This window comes from Schistocerca serialis, chromosome 1 (genome assembly GCF_023864345.2).
Source record: "Schistocerca serialis cubense isolate TAMUIC-IGC-003099 chromosome 1, iqSchSeri2.2, whole genome shotgun sequence".
NCBI classification, from domain to species: domain Eukaryota; kingdom Metazoa; phylum Arthropoda; class Insecta; order Orthoptera; family Acrididae; genus Schistocerca; species Schistocerca serialis.
The window spans coordinates 1,165,963,964-1,165,988,444 of NC_064638.1; the positions used below are offsets into that span (position 1 = coordinate 1,165,963,964).

The window sequence follows — 24,481 nt, forward strand, 5'->3', positions numbered from 1 at the left end:
GTTATTCCATGTGTAAGTGTATCAGGGAATGTGTATGGGTCTGCAATGTAATTGTTAAATAATTTAGTTAGATGTGAATGTGTTGAGGTGAACTACTTTAGCCAGAAATTTGCTATTTTATCATTTTCAGGGGCTTTCCAATTGCGAGTAGAATTAATTGCTCGGGTGACTTCATGTTGCAAAATTATCACTTCAGGCATTTGTGGTATCATCTTGGTGAGTCAGTTTCTGCTTGTATCAACCGTGCATGTCTGTTATGTTGTACTGGGTTTGACCATATGTTGCTCCAGAAGTGTTCCATGTCTGTTATGTTTGGTGGGTTGTCTATGTTAATGTGTGTGTTATCTATTGTCTGATAAAATTACTTTTGGTTTGTGTTGAATGTTTGGTTTTGTTTCCTTCGATTTTCACTTTTTTGTATCTTCTAAGTCATTTGGCCAATGCTTGTGATTTCTGCTTCTTTTCATCTAATTGCTCTATCGCTTCTTGTTGTGAGATTTTACCTAACCTTTTTCGTTTTTTGCCTGATATTTCATTTCTTATAAACTGTGTTAGCTGTCCGATCTCTTTTCTCAGTTTTTCTATTCTGATCTGTAGCCTGTGTTGCCATGCTGGTTTTGTGGGTTTCTTCTGTATGTTGGTTTGTTCTAATCTCTGCCTAGTGTGTATCTTTAGTGTAGTGAGCGCTCCTATATAAACCAGTAGTTGTAACTCTTCCATAGTTGTATTTTCATTTATTTTGTTGTGTATGATTGTGTTGATAGTTGTTATTGTTGTATTGACTTGTGGGTTATTTGGTGGTCTATGCAAGAATGGTCTGATGTCTGTATTTGTGTCTTTGTATTCTATATATTATTATTATTATTATTATTATTATTACAATGGCTCTTGAATGTATGAGTTCTGTTAAGTGTTACTCTCAGGTACTTTGGAGCTTAACAACGCTGTAATAGGGCTCCTGACAATACTATGCACCTCATGACAAGCTCCTCTGTTCTGTAGATAGAATGCACATACGAGGGTAATTCCAAAAGTAAGGTCTCCTATTTTTTTGTAAGTACATAGACCTGTTTATTTCTACAATGGTTTACATCATTTTACAGCTTGAACATTTAGCTATTTTTCGACATAATCACCATTTCTGTCGATGCATTTTTGTAGATGCTGTGGCAGTTTTTGTATGCCCATGTCATACCAGCTCGCTGCCAGGTTGCATAGAAGGATGCCGCCTCTGGCGTGATTGTTGCTTGGTCTCAGGTGTAAAGTGGTATGCCCAGGTTTTGTCACCTTTGACAATTGTGACCAGAAAGTTGTCTTGTTCGGCTGCAAGGCGGTGAAGAAATGCACGGGAAGCATCAACTCGTTGCCGCATGTGGTCCTCAGTCAGCATGCGTGGCACCCATCTTGCGCCCACCTTCTGGTAGTTCAATGTTTCCATTAAAATTCTGTGAGCGGTGCTTCGGGAACCTCAGGAACCAACGTGCAGAGATCATCCAGGGTGATCCGCCGATCTTCACACATACTTTGCTCAACCTTCATCACTGTCTCCTCAGAAATTGATGGTCTCCCGCTCCTTTGTTCATCGTGAATTTCGGTCCGACCAGCTGCAAACTCTCTACACCACTTAGGAACATCTTTGTCATCCATGCACGACTCATCATACACTTCCGTCAATCGGATTTCAATTGGTGCAGTGCCCTTTGCGTTCAAAACCTGAATAACTGCGTGCAATTCACACTTGGCACTAACATCCAATGGGAGCTCCATTCTCAACGGCTGCCAAGCCAAGACAGAGCCTCAGCGCGACGTGCACGTGTTTACACACAGCGCGTGAAGCACTCTTCATAACAGTGTGACCAATTGCCACACAAACAGAGCTCTGTACTTATAAAAAAATAGGAGACCTTACTTTTGGGATTACCCTCGTACTTGTGCCCTTGAAAGGTTCAATGTTAGTAAGTGGGCAGTTGTCCGATTACTGTCCATAGAGCCAAAGTTTTTGCTCTGTGCAAAAAGGGCTGAACTTATAAACACATGTGTTCATGAGAATACTCAGAATCCAAATGAGTCCCTAAGTCAATCATATGGAAACAATGCCCTGAAACTGCTGCAGTTGTCAGAATTGTGCCTTATGATGTAGTTCTTGTGTTTAATTAGGGGGACATATGGAGGATGAAGGGATTAGAGAGGATGGGCTTTAAGATAGGAAATTTCGCTCAAGACATCTTGAGAAAATAGATTTACAGTGCCTCTCCACAGCTGGAAAGTCAGTTGAAGATCTGGTAAAGAAAAAAAGGCAGAAAACAAGAAACCAGAAGAGAAACGTAGAAGGGAAAGAGGATTAAGTACAAATCTGGGGCCTTTGGAAGATGCGATATGAGAAAAAAATGTTAGATTAAACTTCAAATTGCATATCCTGAAAGTTGTGTTTTTTAAAGTTTATGTACCTTTCTGTCAGAATCTATAAAGACTAGAATTGTGAAATTACGCACACTTATTTCAATACACCCAATAAATATTATCTCGAGAGTGAATTTTGAAATTCTGAATATAAGCTGAGATTGGTGTAAAGTGCTTGGAATTTTGCTTCAATTTTTTAACATATTTAACAAATTATAATTAAAAATTTATTAAAATTCTCTTTTTTGATACACTGTATTCAAAAAAACTCAACAGAGAAGTTTACTATATACAAAGAGATTAAACAGAGAAACTTTTGTAGAAATCTCTTGAATAGTTTCTGAGAAAAGGGTGCATAAACTATTTTTTGAAAATAAAATTTTTAAATTCTATAAAAAAGTTAAGTATATATAATCTCAGAAATTTAATGATAAATGTGTTAGTTTCATGTAAAGCAAAATACAAAGTCTCATTGCAGTGTCTTCAAAATTGAGGATTTCGTGCATCTGTTAAACAGCGTGTGTTTTTCATCGAAATCCCCCCGTAAGCTGGAATTAAATGTTGAGCTGCCTTTACCAAAGACCCTCCTGATCAACATGCACAATTCTGTGGCTGATGTAGAATGATGAAGATAATTCAGAAACTCCTGCTGTTACATTTTCCTACTCTCCTTAATTATTAACCAATTTTTTGTCTACATAAACCCATATTCGTAGCATGTTGGATCACACTTATAATGTGACCCACTCATTCTTGAATACCAACTCTATATTAAAACCTAGCCAATTGGCTGTAAAGTGTCAGTTCACTAGGCTGAGCGAAGTCTCTTTCTTCCTTCTCAGAAATGTCAGTGCCCATAACATTGGATTTTCCATAAGACAGTGAAGTACTCTATGATCTGATAGTTTTATACTGAATTTCTTAGGTTTTGGCCAGATTTTAATTAAATTTGCTCAATAATCAGAAGAGATAATTGATGTGTACACAAGGATACTGAATACTTATGTTCTTGAGAGGAAAGGTTCTTGTTTAAGAGAGTCACTTTCAGACTCAATTCAGAAACTGAGGGTTGCTGATGACAGTACATCATGGTAACTGGCAATACAATTATACAGCTATTTTATATTACTGGGGTAGGGGGGCAAAGAATAGTATGAAAATCTAAAATGAAATCGCTACATAATGATCTAATTATGCAACGACTTCCATAACATAGAGTGTAAACAGTATATACACTCCTGGAAATTGAAATAAGAACACCGTGAATTCATTGTCCCAGGAAGGGGAAACTTTATTGACACATTCCTGGGGTCAGATACATCACATGATCACACTGACAGAACCACAGGCACATAGACACAGGCAACAGAGCATGCACAATGTCGGCACTAGTACAGTGTATATCCACCTTTCGCAGCAATGCAGGCTGCTATTCTCCCATGGAGACGATCGTAGAGATGCTGGATGTAGTCCTGTGGAACAGCTTGCCATGCCATTTCCACCTGGCGCCTCAGTTGGATCAGCGTTCGTGCTGGACGTGCAGACCGCGTGAGACGACGCTTCATCCAGTCCCAAACATGCTCAATGGGGGACAGATCCGGAGATTTTGCTGGCCAGGGTAGTTGACTTACACCTTCTAGAGCACGTTGGGTGGCACGGGATACATGCGGACGTGCATTGTCCTGTTGGAACAGCAAGTTCCCTTGCCGGTCTAGGAATGGTAGAACGATAGGTTCGATGACGGTTTGGATGTACCGTGCACTATTCAGTGTCCCCTCGACGATCACCAGTGGTGTACGGCCAGTGTAGGAGATCGCTCCCCACACCATGATGCCGGGTGTTGGCCCTGTGTGCCTCGGTCGTATGCAGTCCTGATTGTGGCGCTCACCTGCACGGCGCCAAACACGCATACGACCATCACTGGCACCAAGGCAGAAGCGACTCTCATCGCTGAAGACGACACGTCTCCATTCGTCCCTCCATTCACGCCTGTCGCGACACCACTGGAGGCGGGCTGCACGATGTTGGGGCGTGAGCGGAAGACGGCCTAACGGTGTGCGGGACCGTAGCCCAGCTTCATGGAGACGGTTGCGAATGGTCCTCGCCGATACCCCTGGAGCAACAGTGTCCCTAATTTGCTGGGAAGTGGCGGTGCGGTCCCCTACGGCACTGCGTAGGATCCTACAGTCTTGGCGTGCATCCGTGCGTCGCTGCGGTCCGGTCCCAGGTCGACGGGCATGTGCACCTTCCGCCGACCACTGGCGACAACATCGATGTACTGTGGAGACCTCACGCCCCACGTGTTGAGCAATTCGGCGGTACGTCCACCCGGCCTCCCGCATGCCCACTATACGCCCTCGCTCAAAGTCCGTCAACTGCACATACGGTTCACGTCCACGCTGTCGCGGCATGCTACCAGTGTTAAAGACTGCGATGGAGCTCCGTATGCCACGGCAAACTGGCTGACACTTACGGCGGCGGTGCACAAATGCTGCGCAGCTAGCGCCATTCGACGGCCAACACCGCGGTTCCTGGTGTGTCCGCTGTGCCGTGCGTGTGATCATTGCTTGTACAGCCCTCTCGCAGTGTCCGGAACAAGTATGGTGGGTCTGACACACCGGTGTCAATGTGTTCTTTTTTCCATTTCCAGGAGTGTAGTTATGGCATCGTCACCTGGCAACGGGGGTATTACAGAAGTGGGAACAATTACACGAGCAGGTTACAAACTGTTAAAAAGCCCATCATGATTCCACCGTACAAGTAGCCACCCAGATAACATCTCAATGAAACTTCACAGCTTGTATTTTGGAAAGAGTATCAATGTTTGAGGTCAGCAATCTGCATGCTAATTTACCTGTGAGAGTTTGTGGCCACTCAGAGCTCATTATGTAGTGAAATGCATGATAGTCCACCGGCAGAACTGTTTTAATTAACATCTGTGTATCACTCAGTATCTTAATGAACTACTTCAGTAGATACGACAAGACCTGTGTTTATTACAGTACTTTATAGATGCATTATCGACCTGCACTCATAAATGATTGTTGTGACTAATAGAGAACTGTACTTAAAAAAGGTACAAAAACAGGCGTTAAAACATGCAGACAAAATGATAGTAAAGCACCGACAGCTGATGGTCACGGCAGTTTGGTAGACATCAGTGGAACTGATGACTTTATTTATCAAGACTAATCTAAAAGTGCTGTTCAAAATGGCTCTGAGCACTATGGGACTTAACTGCTGAGGTCATCAGTCCCCTAGAACTTAGAACTGCTTAAACCTAACTAACCTAAGGACATCACACACATCCATGCCCGAGGCAGGATTCGAACCTGCGGTCACGCGGTTCCAAACTGACGCGCTTAGAACCGCACGGCCACACCGGCCGGCCTAAAAGTGCTGTATACACTACTCCACTCACAATAGGTTCTTCACACCGAGACTAGGAAAATCAGAAAGAAATACCACCATCACTAATTATAAGGCTTACAATGGAACCTGAACAGATAAAGACTCTTGAAGAAGAGCTCAACTTCTCAACACAGGATAGCCTCTTTGTCTTTCAATTGGTATGCCGATAGGCTACATCCAATCTCTACATAAAAAACAATACTGATTGGGAAACGGCTTGATGTAGTGTTACTGCATTTACCAAGGACAGACAACTTTCAAATAACTTCCGGGAATTCAGCCAGGTAACACTTTCAGCGACCGCCTATATTTCGACGGGAGAACACCCCGCCATTTTCAAGGCAAACTGCAACGGACAGACGGCGTACATGCAAATTTAATACTTCGGTTATCCGACAGAAGCAGGAAAGATAACACACACACACACACACACACACACACACACACACACACACACACACACACTGAACACTAGTGCCACCAAAGATGACCAAAGTCAGAGCTATCGATAGTGAGACTATGAATTCGCAGGTGAGGCAGCATTGACTCTGTTCCTCTGTTTCTTGGCAAGGGAGAGAGCCGGATTCCAAACAGAGTTTAAACAGAAACCTCCGTCCCTGTTAACGAGGTTGCTCGCTAATTTAATCTCAACTGCCTCCCTAATGACACTGTCCCAATAGCTGGACGTGCATGCCAATATCTCGGTGTTATTATATAACATGGGGTGACCAGTATCCAAGCAATGTTCGGCAATAGGAGATCTATTTGGCTGCTGTAATCGTGTGTGCCGTTTATGCTCAGTACATCTGTCTTTCGCGGTCCTGATAGTTCGACCAATATATGCCATGCCGCAGCTACAAGGAATACGATATACACCCGCCTTACACAGTCCAAGATCATCTTTAATGGAACTCAAAAGTGCTCTGATTTTAGATGGAGGTCGGAAAACACATTTCACATCGTATTTCCGTAAAATACGACCGATCTTATTGGACGTGTTTCCTATGTAAGGCAAAAAGGCAGTAGACTTAGGTGTTGACTCAGAATTATCATCAATCACCCGATGTACAGTTGGTCGATAGCGCAACGCACGTTCAATCTGTCTATCACTATAACCATTTTGACGAAATGTAACTTCAAGATGGGACAGCTCAGCTGGCAAAGTCTCAGCATCAGAAACGACATGTGCCCTGTGTACCAAGGTACGAAGTACCCCTTCACGCTGAGCCGAATGGTGACAACTATTAGCTTGTAAGTACAAGGCGGTGTGAGTACGTTTCCTGTAGACTGCATATCCCAATGATCCATCATCCTTCCTCCTAACCAACACGTCGAGAAAGGGAAGGCAACCATCCTCTTCCACCTCCATCGCAGCAGGTAAAATAACAATACTGGGATGGTTGCCTTCCCTTTCTCGACGTGTTGGTTAGGAGGAAGGATGATGGATCATTGGGACATGGAGTCTACAGGAAACGTACTCACACCGCCTTGTACTTACAAGCTAATAGTTGTCACCATTCGGCTCAGCGTGAAGGGGTACTTCGTACCTTGGTACACAGGGCACATGTCGTTTCTGACGCTGAGACTTTGCCAGCTGAGCTGTCCCATCTTGAAGTTACATTTCGTCAAAATGGTTACAGTGATAGACAGATTGAACGTGCGTTGCGCTATCGACCAACTGTACATCGGGTGATTGATGATAATTCTGAGTCAACACCTAAGTCTACTGCCTTTTTGCCTTACGTAGGAAACACGTCCAATAAGATCGGTCGTATTTTACGGAAATACGATGTGAAATGTGTTTTCCGACCTCCATCTAAAATCAGAGCACTTTTGAGTTCCGTTAAGGATGATCTTGGACTGCGTAAGGCGGGTGTATATCGTATTCCTTGTAGCTGCGGCATGGCATATATTGGTCAAACTATCAGGACCGCAGAGGACAAATGTACTGAGCATAAACGGCACACACGATTACAGCAGCCAAATAGATCTGCTATTGCCGAACATTGCTTGGATACTGGTCACCCCATGTTATATAATAACACCGAGATACTGGCATGCACGTCCAGCTATTGGGACAGTGTCATTAGGGAGGCAGTTGAGATTAAATTAGCGAGCAACCCCGTTAACAGGGATGGAGGTTTCTGTTTAAACTCTGTTTGGAATCCGGCTCTCTTCCCTGTCAAGAAACAGAGGAACAGAGTCAATGCTGCCTTACCTGCGAATTCATAGTCTCACTATCGATAGCTCTGACTTTGGTCATCTTTGGTGGCACTAGTGTTCAGTGTGTGTGTGTGTGTGTGTGTGTGTGTGTGTGTGTGTGTGTGTGTGTTCTCCCGCCGAAATATCGGCGGTTGCTGAAAGTGCTACCTGGCTGAATTCCCGGAAGATATTTGAAAGTTGTATATGCCAGGAGAAACTCAGGTCTCACAAGGACAGACAAACCTGAGCCTCATTAGTATTGCACCAGTAACTGAAAACACAAAGTCAGGTGTATCATAATAATTAAAGTTGTCAAAACAGGTGGTACATGGTCTTTTCGCTACTATCTAACTCTTGAGACTTTGAAATTGTTATCATTAAATGCTTTGTGCGCCAACATTCAATCCTTGGTACTCTCTTTAGTGATTTACCACAGAAGCTTACTAGAATTTAAAAAACTATTGCTGTATCTTATGGGAAGAGACAACTAATAAAATGCCAAAAGTCAACTATACCATTCATTAGTGAATGTAATAGCTGAAGAGGCTTCTAACTGGATCACTGCGAACAATGTAATTATCAGTCTTCCAAAATTGAGTACCACAAAGATACAGAAAGGGTTGGTCCGTTCTTACCGCCAAGGTGTACAATGCCAGTACATCAGACACAAAAATTAACTGTTCAGTGGTTCCAGCAAACTTCGAAAATGTTTTGACAGTTAACCACTCCACTGGTGGAATTACAAATGTCAATGACAAGGTTATAACACTACATTATGGATGGACGTATGGGGAAGTTCTCATACCTGAATTACTCACAGGAACATGACTTATGGGCCAAGGTGTTGGGAGTAGGTCAGTGTAGAGAGAGAGAAGAGAGAGAGAGAGAGAGAGAGAGAGAGAGAGAGAGAGAGAGAGGGGGGGGGGGGGGGGGGGGGGAGAGAGAGGAGGAGAAGAAGAAGAATATTTCACATATTAAATGGGTGACCGTTATAGGTGAGGACATGAATTACTAGAAATGAGATGGCAATTTCTGAGTACGTCAGGCTAGGTAGAAGCAGCATTCACTGTGTCAAGACCATGTGCCTTAGGAATACTGACGTAAAAAAAGGTGCTGTCAACACACACAAACCAGCACCAGATTGTAAAGGGACAGAAACTGTAGACCCAATAGCGGAAGTTGTACATAATGGGCAGCAGATGTTGGTCCACAGGGGCAGAGATCCTTTAAGTGAGGAGACAGTAATCAGCAGCAACAGCACATCTTGGGCAGTTGGTCTTATGAATCTTCGGAAACAGAAGACTCAGTTTTTACAGTTTCTAACACACAATTCAACAAAACCTGACATTTTAATCTCACAGAACGGGCATATGATTAGTGAAACTGAACAGTTCTAATTCCTAGGTGTACAGATAGATAGTAAGCTTTCGTGGAAAGCCCACGTTCAGGATCTTGTTCAAAGACTTAATACTGCCATTTTCACTATTCGAACGGTATCGAAAGTGAGTGATACTTCGACACATAAATTAGTCTACTTTGCTTATTTTAAGTCACTTATGTCGTATGGTATTATGTTTTGGGGTAACTCTTTCCATTCTAGAAGGATATTTTTGGCTCAGAAACGGGCGGTTCGGGCAATAAGTAGTGTGAGTTCACGAACCTCTTGTCGACCTCTGTTCACGAGTCTGGGTATTTTGACATTGGCCTCTCAATATGTATATTCCTTATTGTTGTTTCTTGTTACCAATATTAGTTTAATTCCAACAATAAGCAGCTTTCACGCGGTTAATACTCGGCAGAAATCAAACCACCATTTGGATCGGACTTCCTTAACTCTTGTGCAAAAAGATGTGCAGTATACTGCTGCATCCATTTTCAATAAGCTGCCACTCGAATTCAAAAATCTTAGCAGTAATCCACGCACTTTCAAATCAAAACTGAAGAGTTTCCTCATGAATCACTCCTTCTATCCTGTCGAGGAGTTCCTTGAAAAATTAAGCTGATTCTCATTGTATTGCTGATAGCGTTTGCTTAAACTTGTGGACTGATTTCCTTTCAGGTTCAGGAACATTTATTTTTATCTGTTATTATTTTTATTTTGTAAGTTCATGTACTGACACGTTCCATGACCTTTGAGATTTGCTCCTCAATTTGGTCCTACGGAACTTGACATGTAAATAAATAAACAAATAAAAAAGAGCCCTTTGGAGAGTATTGAAACATCTGTCGGTTTAAAGAAATTGACAACTGTATTGCGTGTGTGCCTGAATTCTACTATATGGAGAACGAGACATTGTGGGAGCATGGAAGGCGTAACAGGTCTACAAAGTATTGCACACCTTTATCTTTGTTGCTGTCTACCAATTATGTCTCCTTCTGTATTCTATGATGTCTGTTCTTGCTTTTGATTCATCTGCAAGATGTGTAGCAATATATATCTTACTTCCTCTATAAATTGTGCCATCCTCTTTTGCCCAGGTTTAGTCACTGGGTTTCTGATGAAAGATCACAAAAACTGTTAACACTTCATTAAAGACTCAAAGCAAATAAAATGACTAGTAAATGTGCAGTTGTTCCCTGGATGTCAGCAGCATAACTGGTATGGACTCACACAAGGATTGCATGTGTGTCAAAAGTGATTCACCAGTACATCCAGACAAACAAAACGAAGATGGCTAAAACCAAATGATGATGGAAGAGGAACAGCCAATAGATGGCTAAATGGATTACAGCGTTTCAAGGAACCAAACTACTATAGTCATCAGTCCCTCAAAGCTGAGTATGTCAGAAAAAAAAACCACATTCAGTTTAAAAACACTGCATACAAGATGTTAATAAGAACGTATTAAGAGTTGGGAGATCCCTTGAGGATTTTTATAAAAAAGTGGGAGACAAGCTCTGCCCCTTGCGGTAGCCAGCAGAACCACAACAATGAAGGCTTAAGATACAAGTATAAAATAAATTCTAATGAGATAAAATTTAAAGCCTGATTTATCACCTACACATTATCAGCAAGGATTTCAGGCAGTTCCTCACCATGTAGCACTAAAGGTGGGGGTTATGAGTGACTGTCAGCTGCCCAAGTCTATATCGTCCATAACGTCCTGTTCCGTAAGTTATCCTTGGCAGTAACATCACTTTCAGTTCAGTAGCCAAGGTTGCTATTCTGTACACTACTGAGGCCTGTTATCGAATGGTCCGCCTGCCTATTGTTCATCAACTGTACCGAGAGATGGTGAGATGACAGTAAGATTTTTAGTTTTGGATTTAGTGATTAGATTTTATTGAAGAATCACCAGGATGCATCATAGTGAAAAGTGAGTTCATAAGTGTTGTTATGCATGCATGTCATCCAAGAATCATGAAAGTGCACATCATACTGTTAAGAAGAAGGCAAGGGTGACAAAGGCGGCTAAATGATATCCAGCACCACGCAATTTGGCAATGTAATCTGCAGGATAAGACAAACACCTGAGGGCAATTTTTTGGCGAGGTACAGACTGAGCAAGGAGGCAGCCCATAACTTGGCTGAGGATTTGCAGCCGTCCATTAGAACCAATCAAAGAGCTACAGATGTCTCTTTGCATAAAAAAGTTCTAAGGGCTCGCAAAGCGCCTGCAGTTTTGATGACTGGTTTCCCCTTAGCTGAGACATGAGCAGATAGATTTCTTATTATGCGAAGGTATTATATATGTTGTAGCACATTCAGAGGAACAGTGCTTGCTTACATTAAAAGCTACTTTATGGGAACTTTAGACGCTCATTCTTACATGGTGTCATTGGGCAATACATGAAGCCATTTTAGAGTCACTGGGATGTGAACATACTAACCTTCTCATTTTCTTCCGCCAATTCCACTGATGTCTTATATGACTAACACTTGTGGTTGTAGGAGGTTAGTAACTGGGTGACTGGTTAAGAGTTTCATTGTAGTTTTGTAATAGTAGATGTAGGTTGTTGTTTTTTTTGTTTTAAGTATCACTTTTTTGTTGCATTTCTTCCACTTTTCTATCCTTTCCACCCTCTGCTTATGTAATTTTTTGCCATTCTCTCGATTTGTAACTCTTCAAACTGTCCTCTCTTGCCGTGATGAATCCCATCTCATATTACATCCGTTCCTTTCGAAAATATGCCTCTGCACTATCAAAACTAAGGTCCCACATTATGTTTCTTGAAACCTGCTTGTCCCTTGGAGTTACTCCAAAAGACCTAACATTAAAAGCACCCATTTCTGGATGCAGTCCTACCCTACACCAGGCTCTTTTACAGTTTCAAATACAGCAATCTCTTCCTCTTACCCAGCTAATCTGTGACCTATATGCCTCATCAGCAAATTTCCACTCTACCAGACTTCTCTCCTATAAAATCCTGCAGTTATCTGCCCCTCTTGTTTCCTTGAATGGCACCATCCACCAAGCCAACTTCAAACAACGTGCCAGACTTCACCTCAAAAAGCTATCCCACCTTCTCCTAAACTACCTGAACAGTGGCATTCCCTTCCTATCCTGATACCTCTACACACGGCATCTGCCATCAAGATCCCATCACTGCGATTCAAACTGACCTGCAGTCCCTCCTTAAAACCTCTCAAGCCCCTCACAAGGACTAACACTCCCACCCACCCAAACCCCCCCCCCCCCCCCCCCGAACCTTTTACCTGCTTCCTAAGATCCACAAACCCAGTCAACCCGGCTGTCCTATAGTTGCTAGCTTCAAAGGTCCCACCAAACGTATACCTGCCTTAGTTGATCAACACCTGCAACCCATAGTACAACAACTCCCCTCCTACATCAAAGATACCAACAACCATTTCCTAGATCGTCTGAAATCCGTACCCGTCCCACCTCCACCTTGCTTGTCACCATTGATGCCACCTCCATCTATACCAACATCCCCCACGAACATGGTCGGTCTGCTGGTGAACATTTCCTCAGTCAGCGTCCAACTGATTTCAAACTTATTACAGCCTTCCTACTCACCTTAGTCAACTTTTTACTTACCAACAACAACCTCACCTTTGAGGGGAAGACATACAAACAGATCAGGAATACGGCCATGGGAACCAGGATGGCTCCTTCCTATGTCAACCTTTCCGTGGGTCGCTTGGAAGGGGCTTTCCTGGGATCCCTAAGTCTTCAGCTTCTAGCTTGGTTTAGATACATTGATGACATCTTTACCATATGGACTCATGGTGAGGCTGACCTGCTAAAATTCCTGGAATCTCTGAATACCTTCTCCCAATTAAATTTCACATGGTCCTATCCCGAATCCCATGCCACTTTCATTGATGTTGATCTCGTCCTCACCGAAGGCCAGATACACACTTCTGTCCACATTAAACCAACCAACCAAACAAACAACAGTACTTACAATTCAACAGTTGGCATCCTTTCCATGCCAAACATTTCCTCCTTACAGCCTTGGCATCTGAGGCAAACATATTTGTTCGGATGCAGATTCTTTACAGCAATACACCACCATTCTCACCTCAGCCTTCACTGCACGTAATTACACCACCATCCTAATTAAAAAGCAGATTTCCCAGGCCATCACATCCAATCCTGTACTGCTGATCCCTCCACAAAACAACTTCAGAGCACCCCATTGGTGACTCAGTATTATCCTGGTCTAGAATGTGTTGATCAGCTACTTTGACAGGGCCATGACTTCCCAAAAAACATGCTGTGAAATGAGTCCATTCTGTCTGAAATTTTGCACACCACACCTAGAATAGCTTTCCGTCGCTCTCCCAATCTCCTCTAAAGCTAATGTATATTCAAGATCTCCTCTTAGACCTCCATGACAGTGGAAAGACAGTAGTATTCTTCTGGTTCCCCAGTTGTGTTGGGATCCCGGGGAATGAACTAGTGGACCCACGGACTGCAGAGGCTACCAGGACAATGCTCAGGACATAAAGATAATGGGGTCTGACGACATTGTATCACTGGCTCTTAGCAGCATGGAACTATTGTGGCATCACCCATCTGTGCAGACTTAACAACCCGTGGCTGAGGGGGGAGGGGATGGAGGGGGGGGGGGGGGGGGACAAGGTAGTTGAAATCCTACAGCTGGAGCCCGAGTATTGCTGAGGTGGCATGGTGCAACACCCCAGTGCATATCAGTGGTGAGCTAAATAATCTTGTGCTGTGGCCTGATGATGTGACCAAAAGTTGGGCCCGGTCGTAACTGAGCTGGGCAGAGCCACTATAAACACTCGGTGCTCAAATGCAGCAGTATCTTGTCTTCAACTACTACCAACACTGAGACATACTCGGTACCAGTCAATGGTCCCATGTGGGCCAGTTAGTCTCGTTAACAGCTAGCCACTTCATCTGCCAACTGCTGGTGTACAAACTGCTGCAAGACGTGGTGATTCTGAGGTCGAGCTGGAGCCACCAAGTGAGAGCAACCTCCACGATGACTTCATCCGATCTCTGGATGCCTGCAAGGGGTCTTGGTTTCAGAGCCAGTGAACTAGGTGCTTGGCTGTCTGCCAGGACAGCTGGCTGTCCAGCACACACATGCCTACTCCCTGCCAAACGTCTGATGTCAGTCCTACACCCCATACTGATGCTGTCACTTTGCTGAACCAGCTTTCCTGCCCGGCAACCAAGCACTGCTGCAGCCAAACACACCACCTTGTGCTTTGCTGAGGTAGCCATTGCTGCCTGTGGATCAACGTACAGCACACAGCCGCCAACTTCAACCACTGTACGAGCGTCTCACTGAATAAAGAATTTTTTCCAAGTGAGCTCTACCAGTTCACGGCCACTGAGTTGCTAGTATTATGCAACTCATCTTTCTGCACACACCATCCTGGGTTAAGAGAGGACCAGCCAAGTAATTAATCGGGGTGCGCATTGTCAACCCCATTAGAGAACAGATAATGGAGTGTCAAAACTGTAACCAAACAGTTACGGATTATGAAAGAATCTAGGACTGTGTGGCAGTCTTCCCTTTGACCACTCTGTCGTCAACCCACAATCCTCTGCCACCTCCATACTAGTTACACCAATCTGATACACCAATACACCCTACGACAAACTGCTCCATCCTGCTGCAGTTTTGGCACTCTCCTGTAACCGTGTTCTGTATCGTTCAGTTTCCCTGCCAATAGATTCGGTAGGTGAGCACACCAAGTATTAGGGTTAGCACAACTGAGTCTCTGTGCAACTTATTAAGCCGTTCAGTAGTGCCACGGCCTGGCTTCCGAGCAATTGAGGTGGGCCTGTGCCATGTTGCCATATCTCCTCGTGCCAGCTAATCAAATACACGTGACCACAGCTGCGGGCATGCTTACCCAATGATTGCGCACCCCGCACGGCGCACTGCAGTGCGCAAGTGCCTCCACACCCGTAGCGGAGAGATTACACAGCTACCAGACATGCTCTTCCCGTTATTGTTTTCAACAAGTGTGTTTACAGTGAATAATACTGGTCATTTTTATTTATTTATTCTTCATAATTATAGCCTGTTATATGAAAAGCTAAAGCAGGCCATGCGAATAACATTTCCTTTGATAATAATATATTATCTACTAACTATTTATTTCTTTAATTTTATACATGAAAAATCTACACACCAAGCGGTGGCAGAACACACTCATATAAAAGACTGTTGTGATCGGCAAGCTTTCGGAGCCAGTGGCTCCTTCAGGCAGAAGGGTTGAAGGAGAAGGACGAAGGAAAAGGACTGGAGAAGACTAGAAAAAGGGGTAGATTTTGGGAAAGTCACCCAGAACCACAGGTCAGGGGAGATTTACCATATGGGATGAGAAGGGAAGTCTGATTTTTAGGGACTGCATCAGATCAATTTGAAAACCTGAGAGCTTAAAAGTGGAAGATAGGGTAATATGCGAGACAGAGATTACTACTAAAACATTGTGCACGAGTTAATAAGAGTGAGAAGCTAAGTGCATTGTACTTAACAGAGGTGGGAGGGGGTGGCGAAAAATAGACAGGAAAGACAATGGAAGTTGTAGGAAATTTAAATGCGTGACACAAAAAGTAGTTACAGTGACAAAAAGCTGAGATGGAAGAAATTAATGTAAATTAAAGCCAGATGAGTGGCAGGAACCAAGGACACATTGTAGCACTAGTTCCCACATGCAGAGTTCTGAGAAACTGGTACATGGGAGAAGAATCCAGTTGGCACGTATGGTGAAACAGGTGTTGAGGTCACGAATGTCACGTTGTAGAGCATGCTCTGCAACGGGATACTGTGAGTTGCCCTATGCTTATGTCCACTCATCCTAATTGATAATTTGGGGGTAGTCATGCCAATGTAGAAGGCTGAACAGCGTTTACATAATAGCTGGTATATTACATGTCCCCCCCCCCCCCCCCCATGAACCATGGACCTTGCCGTTGGTGGGGAGGCTTGCGTGCCTCAGCGATACAGATAGCCGTACCGTAGGTACAACCACAACAGAGGGGTATCTGTTGAGAGGCCAGACAAACATATGGTTCCTGAAGAGGGGCAGCAGCCTTTTCAGTAGTTGCAAGGGCAACAGTCTGGATGATTGACTGATCTGGCCTTGTAACAATAACCAAAACGGCCTTGCTGTGCTGGTACTGCGAACGGCTCAAAGCAAGGGGAAACTACGGCCGTAATTTTTCCCGAGGGCATGCAGCTTTACTGTATGATTAAATGATGATGGCGTCCTCTTGGGTAAAATATTCCGGAGGTAAAATAGTCCCCCCATTCGGATCTCCGGGCGGGGACTACTCAAGAGGATGTCGTTATCAGGAGAAAGAAAACTGGCGTTCTACGGATCGGAGTGTGGAATGTCAGATCCCTTAATCGGGCAGGTAGGTTAGAAAATTTAAAAAGGGAAATGGATAGGTTAAAGTTAGATATAGTGGGAATTAGTGAAGTTCGGTGGCAGGAGGAACAAGACTTCTGGTCAGGTGACTACACGGTTATAAACACAAAATCAAATAGGGGTAATGCAGGAGTAGGTTTAATAATGAATAGGAAAATAGGAATGCGGGTAAGCTACTACAAACAGCATAGTGAACGCATTATTGTGGCCAAGATAGATATGAAGCCCACACCTACTACAGTAGTACAAGTTTATATGCCAATTAGCTCTGCAGATGATGAAGAAATTGAAGAAATGTATGATGAAATAAAAGAAATTATTCAAATAGTGAAGGGAGATGAAAATTTAATAGTCATGGGTGACTGGAATTAGAGTGTAGGAAAAGGGAGAGAAGGAAACGTAGTAGGTGGATATGGATTGGGGCTAAGAAATGAAAGAGGAAGCTGCCTGGTAGAATTTTGCACAGAGCACAACTTAATCATAGCTAACACTTGGTTTAAGAATCATGAAAGAAGGTTGTATACATGGAGGAATCCTGGAGATACTAAAAGGTATCAGATAGATTATATAATGGTAAGACAGAGATTTAGGAACCAGGTTTTAAATTGTAAGACATTTCCTGGGGCAGATGTGGACTCTGACCACAATCTATTGGTTATGACCTGTAGATTAAAACTGAAGAAACTGCAAAAGGGTGGGAATTTAAGGAGATGGGACCTGGATAAACTGAAAGAACCAGAGGGTGTACAGAGTTTCAGGGAGAGCATAAGGGAACAATTGACAGGAATGGGGGAAAGAAATACAGCAGAAGAAGAATGGGTAGCTTTGAGGGATGAAGTAGTGAAGGCAGCAGAGGACCAAGTAGGTAAAAAGACAAGGGCTAGTAGAAATCCCTGGGTAACACAAGAAATATTGAATTTAATTGATGAAAGGAGAAAATATAAAAATGCAATAAATGAAGCAGGCAAAAAGGAATACAAACGTCTCAAAAATGATATCGACAGGAACTGCAAAATGGCTAAGGAGGATGGCTAGAGGACAAATGTAAGGATGTAGAGGCTTATCTCACTAGGGGTAAGATAGATACCGCCTACAGGAAAATTAAAGAGACCTTTGGAGAGAAGAGAACCACTTGTATGAACATCAAGAGCTCAGATGGAAACCCAGTTCTAAGCAAGGAAGGGAAAGCAGAAAGGTGGAAGGAGTATATAGAGGATCTATACATGGGCGATGTACTTGAGGACAATATTATGGAAATGGAAGAGGATGTAGATGAAGATGAAATGGGAGATACGATACTGCGTGAAGAGTTTGACAGAGCACTGAAAGACCTGAGTCGAAACAAGGCCCCGGGAGTAGACAACATTCCATTGGAACTACTGACGGCCTTGGGAGAGCCAGTCCTGACAAAACTCTACCATCTGGTGAGGAAGATGTATGAAACAGGTGAAATACCCTCTGACTTCAAGAGGAATATAATAATTCTAATCCCAAAGAATACAGGTGTTGACAGATGTGAAAATTACTGAACTATCAGTTTAATAAGCCACAGCTGCAAAATACTAACACGAATTCTTTACAGACGAATGGAAAAACTAGTAGAAGCCGACCTCGGGGAAGAGCAGTTTGGATTTCGTAGAAATACTGGAACACATGAGGCAATACTGACCTTACGACTTATCTTAGAAGAAAGATTAAGGAAAGGCAAACCTACGTTTCTAGCATTTGTAGACTTAGAGAAAGCTTTTGACAATGTTGTCTGGAATACTCTCTTTCAAATTCTAAAGGTGGCAGGGGTAAAATACAGGGAGCAAAAGGCTATTTACATTTTGTACAGAAACAAGATAGCAGTTATAAGAGTCGAGGGGCATGAAAGGGAAGCAGTGGTTGGGAAGGGAGTAAGACAGGGTTGTAGCCTCTCCCCGATGTTATTCAATCTGTATATTGAGCAAACAGTAAAGGAAACAAAAGAGAAGTTCAGAGTAGGTATTAAAATCCATGGAGAAGAAATAAAAACTTTGAGGTTCGCCGATGACATTGTAATTCTGTCAGAGACAGCAAAGGACTTGGAAGAGCAGTTGAACGGAATGGACAGTGTCTTGAGAGGAGGATATAAGATGAACATCAACAAAAGCAAAACAAGGATAATGGAATGTGGTAGAATTAAGTCGGGTGATGCTGAGGGAATTAGATTAGGAAATGAGACACTTAAAGTAGTAAAGGAGTTTTGCTATTTGGGGAGCAAAATAACTGATGATGATCGAAGTAGAGAGGATATAAAATATAGACTGGCAATGGCAAGGAAAGCGTTTCTGAAGAAGAGAAATTTGTTAACATCGAGTATAGATTTAAATGTCAGGAAGTCTCTTCTGAAAGTATTTGTATGGAGTGTAGCCACGTATGGAAGTGAAACATGGACGATAAATAGTTTGGACAAGAAGAGAAAAGAAGCTTTTGAAATGTGATGCTACAGAAGAATGCTGAAGATTAGGTGGGTAGATCACATAACTAATGAGGAAGTATGGAATAGGATTGGGGAGAAGAGAAGTTTGTGGCACAACTTGACCAGAAGAAGGGATCGGTTAGTAGGACATGTTCTGAGGCATCAAGGGATCACCAATTTAGTATTGGAGGGCACCGTGGAGGGTAAAAATCGTAGAGGGAGGCCAAGAGATGAATACACTAAGCAGATTCAGAAGGATGTCGGTTGCAGTAGGTACTGGGAGATGAAGAACCTTGCACAGGATAGAGTAGCATGGAGAGCTGCATCAAACCAGTCTCAGGACTGAAGACAACAACAACATGACATGTTGTTTTGCAGGTGGCTCTCCCTTTGATAGTATATGTTTTGCCAGTTACAGGGCTATTATAGGTGGTTGTAGGAGGGTGCGTAGGGCAAGTCTTGCAGCAGGGACGGTCACAGGGGTAGGAGCCATGGTGTGGGGCGATGGGTGCAGAAGGAGCATCAGGTCTGACAGGAATATTATCACTGGGCCCAACATTTAGTCAAGTAGGGGACCAAGGCAGTACAACATCAGGCCACAGCACAAGGTAAGTTAGCTTACCACTGAGGTGCACTGAGGTTTTGCACCATGCCACTGGCTCCAGCAGTGGGATTTCAGCTACCACGCCCCCCATGCCCCACCCACGGGCTGTAAAGCCTGCACAGACAGGCATTGCCACAACATACTAAGTGATACACACTGCTAGTGTTTTGCCTTTTGAGAAGGGGGAAGGTAGGGAGGGGTGTGGGTCAAGAATGGCAACATAGGAGGCAGCCAGCTGATTGACATTGTGAAATGAGAAAACAATCAGGTAATGATCACTATCAGAAAGAATTGATGCATATCTCTCTCTCTCTCTCTCTCTCTCTCTCTCTCTCCCCCTCCCTCCCTCTCCTTGCTTGACAGGTCAGTTTTCATGTCAGTTAGCAGCTAGTGAGAGAAATGAAATGGTGTTGTGGGGGAGGTGAACCGAAGACTGCATTTTATTGGCAGAACACACAGAAGATGCAACAGATCCACTAGAAAGTCTACCTACACTACACCCGTCTGTCCTATACTAGAGTACTACTGTGCAGTATGGGACCCTAACCAGATAGGACTGACAGAAGACATCAAACAAGTTTTAAAAAAAGCAGTTCATTTTGTGTTATTACAAAACAGTGGAGACAGTGCCATGGATATGATACACAAGTTGGGGCACCAGTCATTAAAATAAAGGTGAACTCCATCATTGTGATAGCTTTTCACGAAATTTCAATCACCATCTTTCTCCACCAAATGCGAAAATATTTTGTTGACACAAACTTACATTCAGAGATATAATCATCACAATAAAATAACAGAAATTACTGCTTGGAAAGATTTAAAACTAAACTAAACTCCTCCCGAATAGGCCATTATGGCCCAATGGTACCGCCATGTCATCCTCAGCCCAGAGACGTCACTGGATGCGGATCTGGAGGGGCATGTGGTTAGCACAATGCTCTCCCGGCCGTATGCCAGTTTACGAGACCAGAGCTGCTACTTCTCAATCAAGTAGCTCCTCAGCCTCAAGGGCTGAGAGCACCCCACTTGCCAACAGCACTCGGTAGACCGGATGGTCAACCGTCCAAGTGCTGGCCCAGCCCGACAGTGCTTAACTTGAGTGATCTGATGGGAACAGGTGTTAACACTGCAGCAAGGCCATTGGCACATGGAGAGATTTGAAAGTTCATTTTCCCAGGCACTATTTGAGAGTGGAACAGTATAGAAAATGCGTGAAAATGGTTCAATGAACCCTCTGCCAGACACTTAAGTGTGAATTGCATAGTCATATAGATGTAGACGTGTCTTATATTTACATCTACATGATTACTCAGCAATTCACAAATTAGTACCTGGCAGAGGGTTCATTGAATCACCTTTAAACTACTTCTCTATCGTTCCACTCTCTAACCGTGTGCAGGAAAAATGAACATTTAAATCTTTCCATGCAAGTTCTGATTTTTCTTATTTTATTACAATGATCATCCTACATATGTGGATGCCAATGAAATATTTTCACACTCTGTGGAGAAAGTTCAAGATTGAAATTTCACGAGAAGGTCCTGCACCTTTATTTAATGACTGCCACCCCAATTCGTGTATCATATTTGTGGCACTCTCTCTCCTATTTCTCGATAACACGAAACAAGCTGCCCTTCTTTGAACTTTTTCAATGTCCTCCACCAATCCTATCTCATGTGGATCCCACACTGCACAGCAGTACTCAAGAGTAGGGCAGACAATCATAGTTTAAGCAGTCTCTCTAGTAAACCTATAACATTTTCTAAGTGTTCTGTCAGTAAATCACAGTCTTTGGTTTGCTTTCCCCACAACATTATCTATGTGATCATTCCAATTTAAATTATTTGTAATTGTACTCCCTAAGTATTTCATTGAGGTTACAACCTTTAGATTTGAGTGTTTGTCATACAACTGAAATTTAGCGGATGCTTTTTCGTGCTCATGTGGAAGAATTCACACTTTTCATGATTCAGAGTAAATTGCCACTTCTTGTCTAAATCATTTTGCAATTCGCTTTGCTCATCTGATGAAATTACATGACAATAAATGACAGCATTATCTGCAAACAGTCTAAGAGGACTACACAGATTGTCTTTAAATCGTTTACATAGATAAGGAACAACAGAGGGCTTATAACACTTCTTTGGGGAACACCCTGTTTTACTTGACAACTTTTCATCAATTATTATGAACTGTGACCTTGTATTTAAGTAAGTCAACTGAAATAATGAGACTTAATGACTTATGGATCATACAGCCAACAGCATGGTTCAACTTTAATTTCTGCATTGCAAATGGTCCGCCACACTGAGATCCACTTCAACCTGGAGCTCTCCCCAAGGGCTTCACAGGGCCTATGCAACAGTCACTTGGCACAGTGGCCACTGCCCCGAGTCCATGTGCCCCAAACGAGATACACACATACTCCTGGGGAAGGAAAATCAAGGACGCCAACCGTGGGATCCCTGTACAGTCGTTACCACACTGGGTGTTTGGCAACCTTTCCCCACACAATTGAGAAATTTTGAAAATAATGTGGAGGTAAAACCTGGTAACGGGGTCACTTCTAAATAACCTCAAAGGGGTTAAAGATGTAGCAAAAAGGTAAAGTTGACCATCTCTGATTCCATAAGGAACCAATGTAAACAGTGACTGTATATTAATTAAGGAAGGATAGGAAAGTCAGCAACCAGTCATAATCCCAATGGTTTTTTTTTTATTTGTCCTGCATATCCAGATTTCAGTTACAGACAGCTATCTTCAGTGCATTTGACTGAGTTACTATCCAAAAAAACTCGCACCAGTACATGCCATCATACGATTATACAGGTGTATAGGCAGAACGATAACAAAAAATCAGTTGGAGTGTGATTGTTGTGTTCCTATCCTTCCTCATTTAAGGCAAAAGTGAGTAAACAAAAGTAGCAACTGCAGTTAGAGCCTAGTCAATGGTGAATGGGGCATTCATTGGAGGTTAAGTCAAAGTAGAACAATAGTGTGGCACAGGAAGAGAGGAACTGTCATAACGGCACAGGACACCAAGTTTCCCAAGAACATCTCGCAAAAGAGTTGTGAACCTCCTGAAGAAAATAGTCATATAGCAGGAAAGACACACAATGGAACAAGGTAACAGCCTACTACAGTTTAATCTGAATAAGAGATATTTTCATTTTGTAGATATCTTGGATGGCTAGATGTAATACCACAGTCTAAAAGAGTGCTAAAATGTATACTTTTCAGCACTGGTAAGTACACAGAGTCTACATACATCATCCAATATGCTTAACATTCTGGCAGCCATCCTGTGAAATTGACAGTGTATTATAATAATATGCAGAATAATGAATCATTTACGACAGTTTGTTGGCATCACGAATCCAATTTTTCAGTACAGATAATCCAAACTTCAGACACAAAAATTTATCATTATAGAACTTTGAAAATTAGCATTCCTGGGCAATTTTGTCAAAGACCTTCTCATTATATTCAATGCTTAAAATACTGGAAGCAAGGCTTCAAAACTCAAATCACTGTAATATTACCAACCTCCTTCAATATATGCTGTGTCAGCAGGTCTGTATCTACATCTTCAAGGTTACTGGTTTCTGTAACTTCAACTTCTGGAGGTTCATCTGGATATTTGTCAGTGTAACTAAATTTTAACTTGCATGACATTCCATTTTCAGTGTCTGGTTCATATTCTTCAGACTTTATAGGTATTAAAAATCTGTGATATGGCTCTGTTGTTAAAACTGAAAAACAGTTGGGAAATAAAATAAACAATCTTGATTAACAATGAATTATTCCACTGTACTGCTGTAAACTTAAAAAAATTGTTGTAAGCAAATTTCAATGAAAATCATTTCTCACTTCTTTCAAATGCTTGTCAATTGCTATACTAAATCAAGATTGTACAGAATCTTTATCCAAAACAGCTCTCACTCACTGTAAGTTTGGATATGAAATGTGTGTCACTTGCAAAATTTCTGAAAGTAACACAATAAGCATAAAAGAATCAGTAGAAAATTATTAAGTGACGTAAACACAACTGCAAATACAACTCCTGCTAAGCATGCATTTACAGAAATACAAAGCCGCCTCGAGTTTTAATGTTGTACAGCAGCGTAATATAGTTAAGAGGTGTATATCTTTAAACAAGGTAATATCCCCGAGCTTTACGTTACATACAGCCGATGTTTGCGATGTTACAATATGGATTTCTGTTATAGGGATTTGTTTGGCTTAAAACCACGAAATGTGAACTAGAAGTTCTAGTGGCACGTATACTTCTCCGCTCAATTGATTTGTACCCTGAGACAGTACAGTGTATTGAATCACAGGGTGATCTACAAACTACACTTTCATCCTCCAAGAAGTCTACATTGGGTAGAAGTGTCAACACCAACTGCAACGCTTTCAAAAAAACATTGGAAAAGGCTTGTACTTGTTGCAGCACTTTCATCTTACTCCAGAATAACAACTGTAATCTACACTTTGCAAAATATAAGAGCTCCAGCTTCATATACCGGGAAATATATGACGAGAGACGTCATTCTTGAACATGCTGATCATCAAGTAGATACTTTTTCACTTG

At 42.5% G+C, this 24,481-nt stretch overlaps 1 protein-coding gene across 1 annotated transcript in view; it reads right to left on the bottom strand.

Moving 5' to 3' along the window:
- The window catches only part of LOC126418342 (RWD domain-containing protein 1), a 49,982-nt gene that overhangs the window by 25,148 nt on the left and 353 nt on the right, over positions 1-24,481 (bottom strand). Inside the window, exon 2 of the mRNA XM_050085185.1 lies at positions 23,434-23,639. Coding sequence (XP_049941142.1) covers positions 23,434-23,639 — 206 coding nt within the window. The remainder of the gene's footprint in view (positions 1-23,433; positions 23,640-24,481) is intronic.